Source organism: Mesoplodon densirostris, chromosome 4, assembly GCF_025265405.1.
Source record: "Mesoplodon densirostris isolate mMesDen1 chromosome 4, mMesDen1 primary haplotype, whole genome shotgun sequence".
Taxonomy (NCBI): domain Eukaryota; kingdom Metazoa; phylum Chordata; class Mammalia; order Artiodactyla; family Ziphiidae; genus Mesoplodon; species Mesoplodon densirostris.
This window is the reverse complement of record NC_082664.1, coordinates 180,982,891-180,999,299: the sequence shown is the minus strand read 5'-3', so window position 1 is coordinate 180,999,299 and position 16,409 is coordinate 180,982,891. Positions and strand designations below refer to the sequence as shown.

General features: G+C 39.6%; 1 protein-coding gene across 3 annotated transcripts in view; it reads right to left on the bottom strand.

Annotated features, from left to right (window-relative positions):
- The window catches only part of EPC1 (enhancer of polycomb homolog 1), a 94,153-nt gene that overhangs the window by 21,076 nt on the left and 56,668 nt on the right, over positions 1 to 16,409 (bottom strand). For all 3 annotated transcript variants that reach the window (XM_060097796.1, XM_060097794.1, XM_060097795.1), the window contains exon 2: positions 8,331 to 8,490. In XM_060097796.1, the coding sequence (XP_059953779.1) occupies positions 8,331 to 8,490 (160 nt within the window). The remainder of the gene's footprint in view (positions 1 to 8,330; positions 8,491 to 16,409) is intronic.

Here is a 16,409-nt window from a genome sequence, read left to right as displayed (position 1 = left end):
AAGCTAACATGTAAAAACTCACTTTAGGATTTCATTTGACCAAAAAACCACAGCCAATGATTGAAGTGTAATTTGGCTTCAGCCAAATGTCCCACTGACAGCTCAGCTGCAGCTGATAAAGATGTAACATATGTATCACGGTTCTAGAAACAGGAATATCTTCAAATTTCCTGGGCCATGTTACTGAGTGCAGAAAACAAGGTCTAAAGAGAAACAGGCAAATGAGCTGCCTTTTCTAATTGAGTTCTACCAATTACAGTGGGCCCTAGTTAGCCAATAATTGTTAAACAATGGGAGCCATACTGCAGAAGCTGACTGTTTAAAACATTCTGCTAGAGATAAACCCAGATATGTATATGGTTAAACAAAATACAGTATTCTATAAAGATGGAGGAGAAAATTCTATAGAAAAGAAACCTAATAAAAAGAACACAACAGTACACGTAAATTGATTAGATTATTTTAAAGGAGATACAAAGTGGTACAAACCACTGTGCTTAGAGTCCAGTAGTAAAGGTGAAATGCATATAAATGTCTGCGTAACAAATGCCATATTACGGCTCAGACTAAGTGTGCACAGGTAGGTATGTCCGTAACTCCAAGCAGCATTTTTAAATTACAGGAAGCAAATAGTGAAAGGGTATTTGGGTCCACAAAATGACACAAAATGTAGACTGGGAACAGAATATAACTCCTGATGGAAAAGAAGGCACCCTATTCAGGGCTGAGGAGAACCTCCCACAGCAGGGAGGGCACACAGGCTTCTGCTCAAGCACTAGCTCCCCGTGACTGGTAACAGCTACTTGCAAAGACCCTGTGGAGTATTTGACACCCTTGCTTGGACCTAAGAAGACAAAAGCGATCACTGGCTAGCTAGATCATGAAATTTTTCAACTTCTTTATATTTATGAACTACAGAGTCACTTCTAGAATGTACTTGGGGAGAGTAAACAGAGAATCCCAGATCTGAAAGATTTGAAATCCTACACGTGAAGTCCTTTGTAGATAAAGTTCTGCTATATCTGCATGGTTAGTTGATGCTATAGATATTATCTGTGAGAAAGTAAAACCAGAAGAATAATGGGGAAAGGGAAGGAGAAAATGTAATCTTTCAGATTCAGGGCATAAAGAAAGGATACATCTGTTCTGAGAGGTAATAAACAAAAGGAGGCTCTACAAGGATCTATTTTTTAAAAATCTTTTTATTTATAAATAAATCCAAACTTATAAAAGCCTCCAAATAAAAACAGCACAAGGGACACCTGCATATCCTTTACCCAGATTCACCTGCTGTTAAAATTGTACTCCATTTGCTTTATCACTTGCATGTGTGTCCTCTCCCCTCCATATGTATACACACACATACCGCACACATATACACACGCCCCACACACTATTTTTTTGAGCCACCAGAGGGTAAATTACCTTCATAATGGCTCTTTCCTGCTAAATACTTCAGAGTGTGTTTCCACATGATCACAGTACAGTCATCAACTTTATATTCCACTTTTGCCAGCTGATCCAATAACTCATAACATTTCCCACTACAGTACACGACCACTCTGGGATCAGGTATTATTTTTACTGGCATCTCTTTAGCCTCCTTTACTTTGGAACATTTCCACAGCCTTTCGCTGTCTTTCAGGACACTGATGATGTCTGTTTCAGGAGTATTACCATCCCCACTACTAGCAGGTTGCTCACTCTGTGTCTGTGGGATTTTCCCCGCTGTGATTAGGTTATACTCTCTTAGCTGCCACACCACTCGACTTTATTCTTAGTCCTTCCCAGGGTCTCACACCTAGAGGCACATGGTGTTCATCTGTTTCTCATAAGTGGTGATAACTGTGGCCACCAGTCAACATATTGCCCCATTACCCCACCGTATAACTGCTGCCCCCACCTGCCGCCGTAACTAATGAGCAGTTCGTGGGGAGAGTTTAAGGCCACGGAAATGTCCTGCCCCTCATGAGAATTTCCGCTTACAGTGAGCACACACTGGCGATTCTTATGTGGCTCAATCTTGGTCACGTTTAGTGCGAAGATGATTCTCCAGCACTCTCTTCGCATAGTACCGTTCAGCTCCTGACACTCTGTACTATAAAACCACGAGACTACACTTCTGATAATAGTAATAAGCCCCCATTTAGCACGGCTTATTACCAGTATGGACTCATGAATTCCTACTTTTTCCATGTTTATAAGTCGTTCTTGTACCCAATTATTCCACTGTTTAAAATGTCCCCAAATTAGCCAGTGGAATATGCCTCTGACATTTTTGTGAGTTCTTAATTTCTGGCATAACAAGATGTTCCAGGTTTACCCTGTACCTACCCTGCCCCAGCCCTGGGATCAGCCATTTCTCTGCATATTCTTGGCCCTATTTAGCGGGGAACAGATCAGGGAATAGGTGCTAGGTGTGCTTATTGCTACTGAATATTTTTTGCTTCTTGGCTCTACCAGTGGACAGAACTGGAAATGCACAGACCTGTACCTATACACACACATATATACATATTCAAATATATACCAAGACTGCCTGATAAAAAAAGATTTCCTTTGAGGATTAACAGGAGAGAACCTTGAGACCCAAGCGCGAGGGGAAGGGCAAGAGAGAATTGTTGCTGCCTATTCTGGTCAGAACTGTTTTTGTCCTTTCGGCCAGTATGAATAGGAAAGGAGAAGTCCTAGCTGTACAATCTAGAAGGCTTCCAGATCACCAATCAAAAGAGAAACAACATTAAGACCCTTTGGAGCAGGAGATGTTGAACAGCACTCTGAAACAGTTTAGAAAGTAACACAGTTTGGAACGATAAGAACAGGTTTCTTCCTTTACAGCTCTGATAGGAAAAGATTAGGCTCTCTTTCCTAAGCCTGTTAAAAGACAAGAAAAACGTTGAGACTTTCCAAATAAATGTTCAATGAAATGTTAACAGATAACATGTAATGAATATATTTTGAAAATGCTGTGTTAAAAGAAACTTTCTTTTTTAACTGCAAGATTCCCAGAGCCTGTAAATAATATGCATTGTAACTCTGGGGGTGGAAGGAGAATATAACAGGCAATAATTCTCAAACATGTTTGTCATTACCTTTTCTTTTTTTTTTGCGGTACGTGGGCCTCTCACTGTTGTGGCCTCTCCCATTGTGGAGCACAGGCTCCGGACGCGCAGGCTCAGCGGCCATGGCTCACGGGCCCAGCCGCTCCGCGGCATGTGGGATCTTCCTGGACCGGGGCACGAACCCGCATCCCCTGCATCGGCAGGCGGACTCTCAACCACTGCGCCACCAGGGAAGCCCTATCATTACTTTTTTAGGCAATACTAATTACCATCTTAAAAACTCCAAGGAGCAGTTTGTGTAAATTAGTTCAAGAGTTTTACAAAATAGAAATTATGAGAATTGAAATGAACCTGTCTACATACATAATTCAAGGCAATGTACCCTTCATAAGCAACTTGTTAGACCACCTGTCATTCAAGATTCAATTTTAACTTTGCAGAAATTTACAGTATAACTAGGCTTTTCTTGTGTATTGTAGTATACTAAAAGCCAATACCAATTTTGAAAGAATTAACATCAATTTTACATAATTTCTTCCAGAAAATAAGAGGGAACACTTCCCAACTTGTTTTATGAGGCCAGTATTACCCTGATACCAAAACCTGACAAGGCAGAGCACACACACACACACACACACACAAAAGACTACCAGCCAATATCTTTCATGAATTTAGATGCAAAACTCCTCAATAAAAGCCCACACAACAGTGTATGAAAAAAATAATACACCACAGCCAAGTGGGTTTATTCCAGGTATGCAAGGCTGGTTCAATATTTGAAAACCAACCAACGCAACCTATCATATCAAAGGCTAAAGAAGGAAAAAAAAGTCACATGGCCTTATCAACTGATGCACAAAAAGCATCTGACAAATTCAACAGTCATGGTACAAACTCCCAGTACCCTAGGAATACAGGGGAACTTCCTCAATCTCATAAAAGCAACTACAAAAAAAAAAAAAAAAAACACCCTACAGGTGACATAATACTTAATGGTGAAAGACTAAATTCTTTCTCTCTAAGATCAGGAACAAGGCAAGGATGTCTGCTCTCACCATTCTTATTTTAAAATCATATTCAAGTTCTAACCACTATACTAAGGCAAGAAAGAGCAATTAAGGACATACAGGTTGGAAAGGAAAAACAAAACCATTTCTATTTGCAGACTACCACATGATTTTCCATTCAGAAAATCCCAAAGAATCTGCAAACATCTCCTAGAACTAATATGTAATTTCAGTTAAGGCCACAGGACATAAGCTCAACATACAATTAAGTTGCATTTCTGTATACAATGAAAAAGTGGAAACCAAAATCAAAAGTGCAATACCATTTTCAATTGTTCCAAATAAAACAGGTATAAATCTAAAAAAAAAAAAGTACTAAGAAACCATGGCTCTCTATGATGAAAATTATAAAGTGTCAACTTTATAAAAGAAATCAAAGAAGACCTAAATACTTGGAGGGTCATACGGTGGTCATGGACTGGAAGACTCAACACAGAAAAGATGTCAGTTCTCCCTACAATGATCTATAGGGTTAAATGCAATTTCTATCAAAACCTCAGCAGGTTTCTTTGCAGATACAAACTTATTGTAATATTTACAGGGAAAAGCCCTGGAATACCCAAAACAATCTTGAAGGAGAAAAATAAAGGAGGAAGTACTCTTCCTGATGTTAAGGATTATCATAGAGCTGCAGTAATCAGGACAGTGGTACTGTCTTGGGATAAACACAGAAATCAGTGGAATAGAATACAGAAGCCAGAAATAGAGACACATCAACATGCATAATTAATTTCTGGACAAGAAGCAAAAGCAATCAGTGGAGGAGGGATCACTTTTTCAATAAATGGTGCTGGAACAATTAGATACCCAGAATGAGGGCAGGGGGAACACCGTGACCTAAACCTCACACTCAAAATTGATCACACACTTAAATGTAAGAGGTAGGGGCTTCCCTGGTGGCACAGTGGTTAAGAATCCGCCTGCCAATGCAAGGGACACAGGTTCGAGCCCTGGTCCGGGAAGATCCCACATACCGAGGAGCAACTAAGCCCATGCGCCACAACTACTGAGCCTGTGCTCTAGAGCCCATGCACCACAACTACTGAGCCTGCGCTCTAGAGCCCGCGAGCCACAACTACTGAGCCCACGTGCCACAACTACTGAAGCCCACGCGCCTAGAGCCCGTGCTCCGCAACAAGAGAAGCCACCGCAGTGAGAAGCCTGCGCACCTCAACGAAGAGTAGCCCCCCGTTCACTGCAACTAGACAAAGAGTAGCCCCCACTCGCTGCAACTAAACGAAGACCCAACGCAGCCAAAAATAAATAAATTAAAATAAATAAATTTAAAAAAATGTAAAATGTAAAACTGTGAAACTTCTACAACAGGTCATAGGAGAAAATCTTTGGATCCCAGGCAAAACAAAGAGTATTCTTAGAGTTGATACCAAAATCATGAACTGTAAGAGGAAAATTGGTAAATGGATCTCATCAAAATTCAAAACTTCTGCTCTGTGAAAAACTGTTAAGAGAATGAAAAGACAAATTATATACTGGGAGACAATATTTCCAGATCACATATGACAAAGGCGTGTGTCTAGAATATATAAACAAAACAAAATCCTCAAAACTCAACATTAAAATAAACAATCTAATTAGAAAATGGGCAAAAGACCTGTGCAATGATTTCACCAAATAGGATATAGAGATGACAAACACATGAGATGTTTAACATATTAGCCATTTAGAGAAACACAAATTTAAAGTACAATAAGATAGCACTGCACACCTATGAGAATGGCTAAAATTAAAAAGTGATAACCTCAAATGCTGGCAAGGATACAGGAGAAACTGGATCACACATACACTGCTGCTGATAATGTAAAACAGTACCGCTACTCTGGGATACAGTGTAGACGTTCTTGTCAAACTAAAAATGCATGACCCAGCAACTACTCTTAAGGTATACTTAAGCCAGAGAAGTAAAAATTTATGTTCACTCAAAAAATCTGTACATGAACACTCGTAGCAGCTTTATTTGAAATATCAATAGTTAAAATCTGGAAACTACCCAAATGTCTTTCAGTGGGTGAGCAGTGAAACGTGCAGTGCACATGGATCACGGAAGACTGCTCAGCAAGAGGAAAGGACTACTGATACATGCAACAGCTTGGATGAACGTCAAGGAGGCTACGCTAAGAGGAAAAAGTCAATCTCAAAAGGATATATACTGCATGATTCCATCTATGTTATCTTCATCAACAAACATAATTACAGAGACGGAGAAGAGATTAGCGGTTGCCAGGGGCTAGGGGTGCATTTAAAGGAGCAACACGATGGAGTCTTCTGGTGATGGTACAATTGAGTATGTTAATTGTGGTGGTGATTATACGAGGCTTCACTTGTTCTGTGAATCTATAATCATCCAGACAAAATGTTAAAAGAAATCCAAAGGCAGCTAACACTAATTTAGCTGTCTTTATTAACATTCCAATGTAATACATCTTTCCAAATTTGTACTGATGCAAAAAATTTTTTCCCAAATAATTTACAATTCTGCTCCCATTTTATTACTATTATTTGATTACAATGTCAGCAAAGTCAATTTCTTTTTAAATATAGTCCCTTTTGACTCTTCTGACCACAATTTAATCCATGAGCTACAAATGAAATGTGGTTTGTGACTTTTGGTCATCAATAAGCAACTATTTGTAAAACATGCATTCAAATTTTTTTTTCTGATAGTAATGATAATGTAAATTGATTAATGTAATTTTATCTTGCTCAATGCTGCTTTAACCTGAAAGCCTGCATTCGTGAGGTAATACAGCCGGTGGCTGTGGAATGCAATGTGGCTCTAGTTCACATGTAGAGGAAGGATCAGCTCTGGAACTTTCACACTGACATGATTTTCCAGAGAACTAATTTTTAGGTCCCAATATTGGTCAAAATTGTTTAGAATGTCTGTATCTGACATGTTATTAAACATGTGACTGGGCAAGAATCACTTCAAAGTAGCCTTTAATAAATTGGAAAATTTTCTTTTTTTTCCTAAAGGAAGTCAGTAAGATTAGGTACAAGTCAGAGGTAAAGATGAAAAAACATTACAAGTTAAAAATATCAAACGCCAATACAGAACTGATAAGAGTCAATACAGGCATTATGTCTACTTTTAGTTTTCATATTCAAGAAATAGTTGAATCCAGGACAGGAACTAAATCATATGGAGAGAGGTTAAATGAGTCAGAAAAGTAGTTAATAAGTTGGAAACTGGTTAAAGCTAGTTTCTCTATGTCCGTAGAAAGAACAATAAAAACAAAACAGATTTCTATTGTCCTGAGAAAAAGTTGAGACAGGCTCCTGGAAAAACCTCTTGATCATAAAGGTCAGCAAGACCACAATGAAAGCTGTAGCAATTTTACCTTAGTAACCTTTCAATTATGTGTTTAAGTTGTCCACTACTTGGGGACTGAGTGAATGAAATATATTTGCCTAAGTCTACAAGCTCTCAGCTGTTCATCATCAAATGTGATTAGCTATCAAAGGATCATTTCCAATGAAGAGCCTATCAGTACCAAGTGAGACAAGTTACCAATTAAAAACGCTATATTTTTTAAAATTAGGGGAATTCTCTGGCGGTCAGGTGGTAAGGACTCAGCACTTTCACTGCCAAGGGTCTGGGCTCAATCCCTGGTTACGGAACTAAGAACCCACAAGCCGCGCAGCTCGGCCAAAAAAGAAAAAAAGAAAAATATTAGTAGAAACACAGACGGAGTTGGCAAACTACAGCCTGTAGGCCAATACTGGGTTGCCATCTGTTTTAGTCAATACAGTTTTATGGGAACACAGAGTAAAATAGCTGTGACAGAGACTGAATGACCGGCAAAGCCTGAAATACTTACAGAAAAGGTTTGCTGACCTCTGACTTCTATTAAGAAATTCTTTAAGGCAATTAACATTACTATTTCTGAAGAGTAAGAAAATGATCTCTACATCTGAGGTACATTCTTTATCCTACTCATCTACAGTAGCATAAGGTCCCATGTTGAGATGAAGCTAAAAATCTGGGATGAAAATGCTATCTTTTCTGTCAGGCAGAGAGCCCAAGCACAATTATAAAAGGTGAAAATGGGCTCTAATAACTCTCAAGCTGATTCTGGTCAGTGAAGTGGGTACTGAAAATGGCCCCGAACTGATAAAAACCTGTCGAGAGTTACAGAAGAAGGGAATGCAAAGTACAGTTACCAGAAGAGAAATTACTTACGCTGTATGTGAATGAGCTGCTTTGGCATCCTGAACTCCCCGGGGTAAATGGACTCATAGTAAGCGATGTTGCTTTCTGCCTCTGGGACTGGAATGACCATGTTGTCCCTCTTCTCGCCATACACCTGCTGTGCCGAGATAGCCCGCTGAAGATGGTGTTCCTAAAAAGAGGGAAAAAGAGGTAAGTTACATATTAAAAAACTAGCAAACAGAACATGCAGCCTCATGAAGAGGTTTTCATTTGTTTTTAAAATAGAGGAATTTTAGTAGCCTTGCAAGGATGCTAACAATACAGTTGTGGTAAAAACATTTTGAATAGAAACAAGATCTTGTTAGATACACTGTATATTTCCTCAATTTAAGAAAAGGTACTACACCAAAATTGAGAGTTAAATTATACAAAAGATTCCAAAAACTGACTAAAATTGTTATTAAAGTTTGCATTTTACAGGGACTTCCCTGGTGGCACAGTGGTTAAGAATCCGCCTGCCAATGCAGGGGACACGGGTTTGAGCCCTGGTCCGGAAAGACCCCACATGCCTCGGAGCAACTAAGCCCGTGCAGCACGACTACTGAGCCTGCGCTCTAGAGCCCGCGAGCCACAACTACTGAGCCCACGTGCCACAACTACTGAAGCCCGCGTGCCTAGAGCCCATGTTCCGCAACAAGAGAAGCCACCGCAGTGAGAAGCCCGCGCACTGCAACGAAGAGTAGCCCCCGCTCGCCACAACCAGGGAAAGCCTGTGCACAACAACGAAGACTCACCGCAGCCAAAAATAAATAAATTTATTTAAAAAAAAGAAGTTTGAGACTGTTTTAAAAAGAGGGTTAAAACATTCGAACGTATTGTATGACGAAAGCAGGCTTTGTATAAAAAATATTTTATCAATTCTAATTGCTTATTCATACAGGGTTTCATAAATGTCATACAAATCAACTAATATGATCATTCCAAAGAAGGGTACAGATTATTGTCTCCATTTTTCATTCACAAAGCTGACACAGATTCAAACCTGGTCTGTGTCTCGAGTAATAACCTTTCTTCTGAATTTCCAGAGCCCTTTTTGAACGGTAGTAAAGTATAGGGATTGAAGGCAAAGGCTCCAGAGTTTGTGACTCCTGGCAAGACACTTCATTCTTCTAAATCTGTTTCCTCCAGGAAAAGAAAAATAGAATCTTCCACGGATGGTTGGAGATTTAAGTAAGATAAATGTGCATTAAATGTTTAGTACAATGCTTGGCATGTTACAGGTGCTCAAAATAAGCTTTGGTTGAGGTGCCACACAGAAAGAGTTTTACCAGCTGCCACAGAAATATCTGTTCTCACCCACCCCATCATCATTGAATTTTGGTAAACATTTCATTAAATTTAAGCTAGTTTTTAAAATACTGTATATAAAATACAAGTTGAAGGATGAAAAACATTCCAACAGTACGAAAACAAAAAATTCCAGTCTTCATAAGTAGCCTCTGTTAATTTTACATATACACACATATCAATTCAACCTAGGATTCTGTCGCGCAGCCCACAGAGCTTTATCCCTAGGGCTTTGGTCCCTTGACATACCTCAGAGATTTTTCCATACTGATACTTTCACTACCATTTTTGCAACAGCTGCATTGTATTCCACTATGTGGATGTACCGTAACTTATTTAACCAGACACGAATTGATAGGGAAAAACCCTGGAAGCAACTTAAATGCCTACCCTTCTCCCTGAACGCTGCAAAAACCAATCCTGTGCTACTACATATATGAGACACCTTTGTGAGCCCGTGAAAGCACCTGTAGGACAAGAGACGGAAGAGCTCAAAGGCTGTATATGAAGTTACAGCACATGTTCCTACCACTCCTTGCAGTAACTCCTCAACATCTCTTTTCACTTTTAAAATGACCCATTTTGTTGTTTTAGGTTAATTTCTTTACGAGTTTCTCTTCCCTTACGCGTTGCTGTTTGCTCATTTTCAAAAGTGCTGCTTTTCTTTTTCTCATTGATGTTTAAATAGGTGGATTATCTTCCTTTTCAATATTAAGGAAATTAGCCCCCATGTAATAAAACTGACAACTATTTTCCTGAAGTTTGACTCCTGATTTTGTTTAAAGGACTTTTTCCACGCAGGAAAGTTCTATTAGTCAAATTTATTAACCTTTTCCTCTATGATTTTGTCATCCTTAGTAACAGGTATAAATCGTACAGCCACAAACTAGGGTGTGTGAACAAAACCTTTCATTTTTTTTTTTTTTTTTTTTGGCGGTATGCGGGCCTCTCACTGTTGTGGCCTCTCCCGTTGCGGAGCACAGGCTCCGGACGCGCAGGCCCAGCGGCCATGGCTCACGGGCCCAGCCGCTCCGCGGCATATGGGATCCTCCCAGACCGGGGCACGAACCCGTATCCCCTGCATCGGCAGGCGGACTCTCAACCACTGCGCCACCAGGGAGGCCCAAAACCTTTCATTTTTATAACTCAACGTATCTTTGATTCAGGCTGCCTCGTGGCTCCTGGGAGCTGGTAGAAACTCAGTGTGAGGGGAGGGAGGGGTGACTCCGAACAGCCTGTGGGCATGTGTACTGGCCCTTGTGCCCTCTGACACAGGGTGCTTCTGAGCCCCAGCTGAGAAATCAATCACAGGTGTACTCTTCTCTCGGATACCCTCAAAGAGCAAGAGAAATGCTCTGTGACCTATGCCCCCTACTTACATCAAACTCAAGGAGGGAGCGGGGGAGCGAGGCGCACTGTTCTTCATTTGCATTTTGTCCTTAATCCATTAGCACTTCTCTGTGTAGGTGAACATGTGAGAGACCGTTTATTTTTTTGTATAAGGAGAGACAGCAAGCCGCCTCAAAGGGTATATGAACGTCATAAAATCACCTGTTCCCCTTAATGACTAAACATGTCCCTTTCTCAGAATTCCACTTGCACTGGGGAGTATTTCCACGTTCTTTTGCCCTCCTCTCCTCAACTGCCTCCTGCGCTAGTATTTAACGTGTTTTTAAAAGTGCAGCCTCAGACTACATTTTATTATCCAGTGCTGACTAGATACAAATGCACTCCTCACAATTCTTTTTCAGAAATTTCCTGGCTATTTCGTTCATTTCTCTAGATGAACCACGATGAAAATTATTTTCTAGGTGTGAAATGGGATCACTAAGGGCTTTAGATTTTTTATAGGCACTGTAGTATGGTGGTTAAGAACATGCTTTGTAATCAGGAGTGCTCTGGCTTTGAACGTTGGCTCCACGGTTTACTAGCTCCATGATTTGGGGACTTGGGACAAGATATTCATACCAGCAAGTTTTATCACCTATAAATGTACACTGTGTGTACCTACCATATGGGATTGTGGTTAAGATAAAATGGCTGAGACACACTACCTACCTAAAACATGGTAGCAAATGTGTACCTTTCATTCCTAGAGAAGCTGAAGATTTACCATATGCTTGTTACCATTCCTATTCTTCCTAGTGTTAATAGCATTCTGTAGAAAGACTTCCTTATCCTTACATCCATTTTCCTAGAATCGTGAAATCAAACTTTTTATCAGTATTATAGTAAATACTGCTTTAAAAAAGTCTTCCATGTGTTTTTTGTTTGTTTGTTTGTTTGTTTGTTTGTTTGTTTTTTTTGCGGTACGCGGGCCTCTCACTGTTGTGGCCTCTCCCGTTGCGGAGCACAGGCTCCGGACGCGCAGGCTCAGCGGCCATGGCTCATGGGCCCAGCCGCTCCGCGGCATGTGGGATCTTCCCGGACCGGGGCACGAACCCGCGTCCCCTGCATCGGCAGGCGGACTCTCAACCACTGCGCCACCAGGGAAGCCCTGTTTTTTTGTTTTATAAAATATTTGACAAAATTTCCTCATAAGGAACGTAAGGAACCAAGATGTGTACAATATACAACAAATATGTTCTTCTAAGCCTTAAAAATCACTCAGCAACAACTGGTGTGTAACTATAACCTTGAACCTTCCTATTTACTGTAGCCCTGTGTATGTACAAAGACTCGAGGATGGGAAGGAGACCACACACAGGTGCCGGTGTGGCTGGAGCACAGGGGGTGAGGGCGCAAAGGGGGTCAGGGTCAAATCACACAGGGACGTGGGGCATGTTACAGATTTGTCCTTGTACTAAGAGCAACAGTGGCTGAAGGATTTTAAAGATCACCCTGGCTGCTGTCTAGAAAACGGACCATATTCTAGAAAATGGAACATGCATAGACTTTAAATGGTTCAGAATAATACTTAATGAAATGGAAAAACCCATCAATTTATTAAGTAAAAAGACAGATCTGAAAATTGTATGTTCAGGATATTTGTATTTAATCTTTTTAAAAAGCAAAAGACATAACTGAACACACACAAATATAGGAAAAAGTCTAAAAGTAGCTGAACACGTAACAATCCTTCTCTCTGTGCTCCTTTATTCTTTTCACTGCTGTATTTTCCCAAAGCTCTTACAGTCCTCTGACATGTCACATATCCTTGGTTTGTTTACTGCTGTCATCCCTTCCTCCCCACCCCAATCTAAGCATCGTGAGGGCAGGGATTTTTGTCTATTTTGTTCACTGCTAAAAAACCACCCGAAAACAGTGCCGAGTACAAAGCATGGTGCTTAAATATTTGTTGAATAAATGAATATGTGCGTAGGTATCTGTGTATGTACACACACATACACACACACACTACACAGATGCAAGCAGGCACATAGGTGTCAAGTTTCAAAGTATGTACACCAAACAGTTAACAGATCACCTCCTGGTGATATAATTTTGAAATACTCTTCTATAACTTTATTTCCCTTATTTTGTAAAATTCTTTGTAATTCTTTTTGACAAAAAATATTTGAGTACATCTCACTACATGATTTTCTAAAACAAAGGTAATTTCTGAAAGACACAATTTATTTAGGTCAGTAAAACCCTTCCCACTTAAGTCAAGTTTAGTTCCAGAGTAAAACATTACACTTGCAGCTTTCCAGGTAAAGAACGTATTTTTAAAACCCCAAACTATACACATCTACTTCCAAGAAAATAACATTAAATTAAAGTAACATTAAATTATAAGTGAAAATGAAATTTTTGCTTTAAGTAGGAAGCTGTGAATGGTGAAGCCAAGTAATACATGAAATAAATTAGAATAAGATGAGCTATGAGTTCAATTCAATAATTACTTATTGAATGCCTTGACTAAATAAGATGATCCGATCCTAAATTACAATTATATAAAATGCCAGATGTTCCTGGAAGATATTATCTGTCAATGAAACTTCTAAATACATCTACTTGCAGCACTGAATAAGCCAGCCTTCCCAAACTGTGTTCACTGGAATACTTAATTTCAAATTATCAATAGGTAGTCCAATAATGAGCTTGACAGTTAAAAAAAAAAGAGAACGTTGGATTTTTAAACTTTTGGAATGAAAGCTTTTAACACGCCAATGTAAACCATGGTTGCTCATGAAGGCGGGTTCAGTCATTCCAAATCTATGACCACAGAATCACTTTTTCAGAAAGTATCCATTAATAGCTCATGGAAAACTTTTGCAATGCAGTTTGGGAAATGCTGGTATAGGACAGCAACTGGAGATACAGGGCAGAACATCTGGGCTTACGCTTCTCATTAATTAACTTAGTCTATATTTACTGACGGCCCACTATGTGCCTTTCCTGGGAACACAATGGTAAATAAAATAGCAGGGTTCCTGACACTGTAGTAGGGAGGACAGACACTAACAAAATAGCCCTAAAAATAAACTGTAAAGTGTGATAAGTGCTGTGAAGGAAAAGAACAATGCGTTAATGGCAAATATAAATAGGAAAGGGATTTCAAGGACAGTATCACTTTCACTAGTGCCAAGTGACATTTAAGCTAGAACAGGAGTTAAAAGATTATTTTAAGAAAAGGAGATAGCTGTGTGTGAAGACCACTTACTAGCTTGACACCTTGGGAGGGTAAAGTTTCCTTATATCATAGAATATTTATAATAACTAGGCTCAGTTGAAATTTAAGAGTTAATCATCAAAACACCAGGGTCAATTCCCATTTTTCATAAAATAACAGAGGCATACCCTCTCAAATAAATCTGATCTTACAGGGAACAAAGTAAATACTATTAAATAATCTAAAGAATTTTAAGATATTCAACCTTACATAAAATGGAATCAGATGAATCGTAACTTACGATTAGGCAAATTACTTTAAAAGCCTCTTGCGCTGCAAGTAACGATAATGTTTTCTATACACAGCAATGTGAACAATGAAGAAGAGGATCAGAAAAGACTGAACGATGATCTTCGGAAAGTTCAGAGGCACACTTTCGTGCCCCCATGAACCCTGCAATTGCAGGCTCCAAATATTCACTTTTGTTACTTCAGCCCACCTGGTGCACTGGAAGAGCGTGGGCTTTAGAGACAGAAACCCAAGCAGGAATCTTAGCTTCCTCCTCAGACCCTAAGTCCAGCAAGTCACTCTGCTACTTATTTTTATTATTTGTTTTATATACATATATCTTTTTTTTTCTGACCCATCTTTCCCTCTTTTCTTTCCAGCACTTAATGTTTTTTCTTTTACTTTCCCCTTTGTTATTTTTGCTTACCCCTAGAAAATTTCTGCCTTTTCAGGTGGTAATGGTCTCTTTGATAAAAGTATTGGTAATTAATGCAAAATGGTTAACTGGTTATAAACAGGGCATATCACATATTTGAGAAGTCAGAAAATATCATTTTTTTATTGATTAAGAGTGACATGAGGTATCAGTAGAGAAGACCCATCTGAAAGGACAGTACTGTGTCTTAAACATCTGTTGTGTGCCTTTGCTCACACAGACGGACCATACGCCAGCCCCACCCCCAAGAAAATCCCCACTTGTTCTTCAAAGTCTGGTTTAAAATGATCTTTCTTTTTGTCTTGTTTATAGTTTCCTTTGCTGTGCAAAAGCTTTTAAGTTTCATTAGGTCCCATTTGTTTATTTTTGTTTTTATTCCCATTTCTCTAGGAGGTGGGTCAAAAAAGATCTTGCTGTGGTTTATTTCAAAAAGTGTTTGTCCTATGTTTTCCTCTAAGAGTTTGATAGCGTCTGGCCTTACATTTAGGTCTTTACTCCATTTGGAGTTTATTTTTGTGTCTGGCGTTAGGGAGTGCTCTAGTTTCATTCTTTTATAGGCAGCGGTCCAGTTTCCCAGCCCCACTTATGGAAGAGGCTGTCTTTTCTCCCCTGTATGCTCTTGCCTCCTCTGCCGTCACCACCATTAATCATTAGAGGAATGCACATCAAAACCACAATAAGGCCATCATCAGAAAATCTACAAACAACAAATGCTGGAGAGGGTGTGGAGAAGAGGGAATGTAATTGCAGTGCAATTCCCACTTGCATTGCAGGTGGGAATGTAAACGGATACAGCCACTATGGAGAACAGTATGGAGGTTCCTTAAAAAGCTAAAAATAGAACTACCATACGACCCAGCAATCCCACTGCTGGGCATATACCCTGAGGAAACCATAATTCAAAAAGACACATGCACACACCACAACTACTGAAGCCCGCGTGCCTAGAGCCCGTGCTCCACAAGAGAAGCCACCGCAATGAGAAGCCCGCACACCGCAACGAAGAGTAGCCCCCCTGCTCGCCGCAACTAGAGAAAGCCCGTGAGCAGCAATGAAGACCCAACGCAGCCAAAAATAAATAAATTAAATAAATTAATTTTTTTAAAGTGCTAAAGGAAGTTCTTCAGATGGAAGGGAAACAATAGCAGATGGAAACAGATTTATCAGGAGCGAACAAAGAACCAAATTATGGGTAAATATAAAAGATTGTTTCCCTTTTCTTAAAATGCATGTGACTGTTTAAAGCAACAATATAACAATAAATTGTGGGTTTGTAAAAAAAAAAAAAAAAGACTCATGCACCCCAATGTTCACTGCAGCTCTATTTACAATAGCCAGGACATGGAAGCAATCTAAATGCCCATCGACAGATGAATGGATAAAGAAGATGTGGCACATATATACAATGGAATATTACTCAGCCATAAAAAGAAACGAAATTGAGTCATTTGTAGTGAGGTGGATGGACCTAGAGACTGTCATA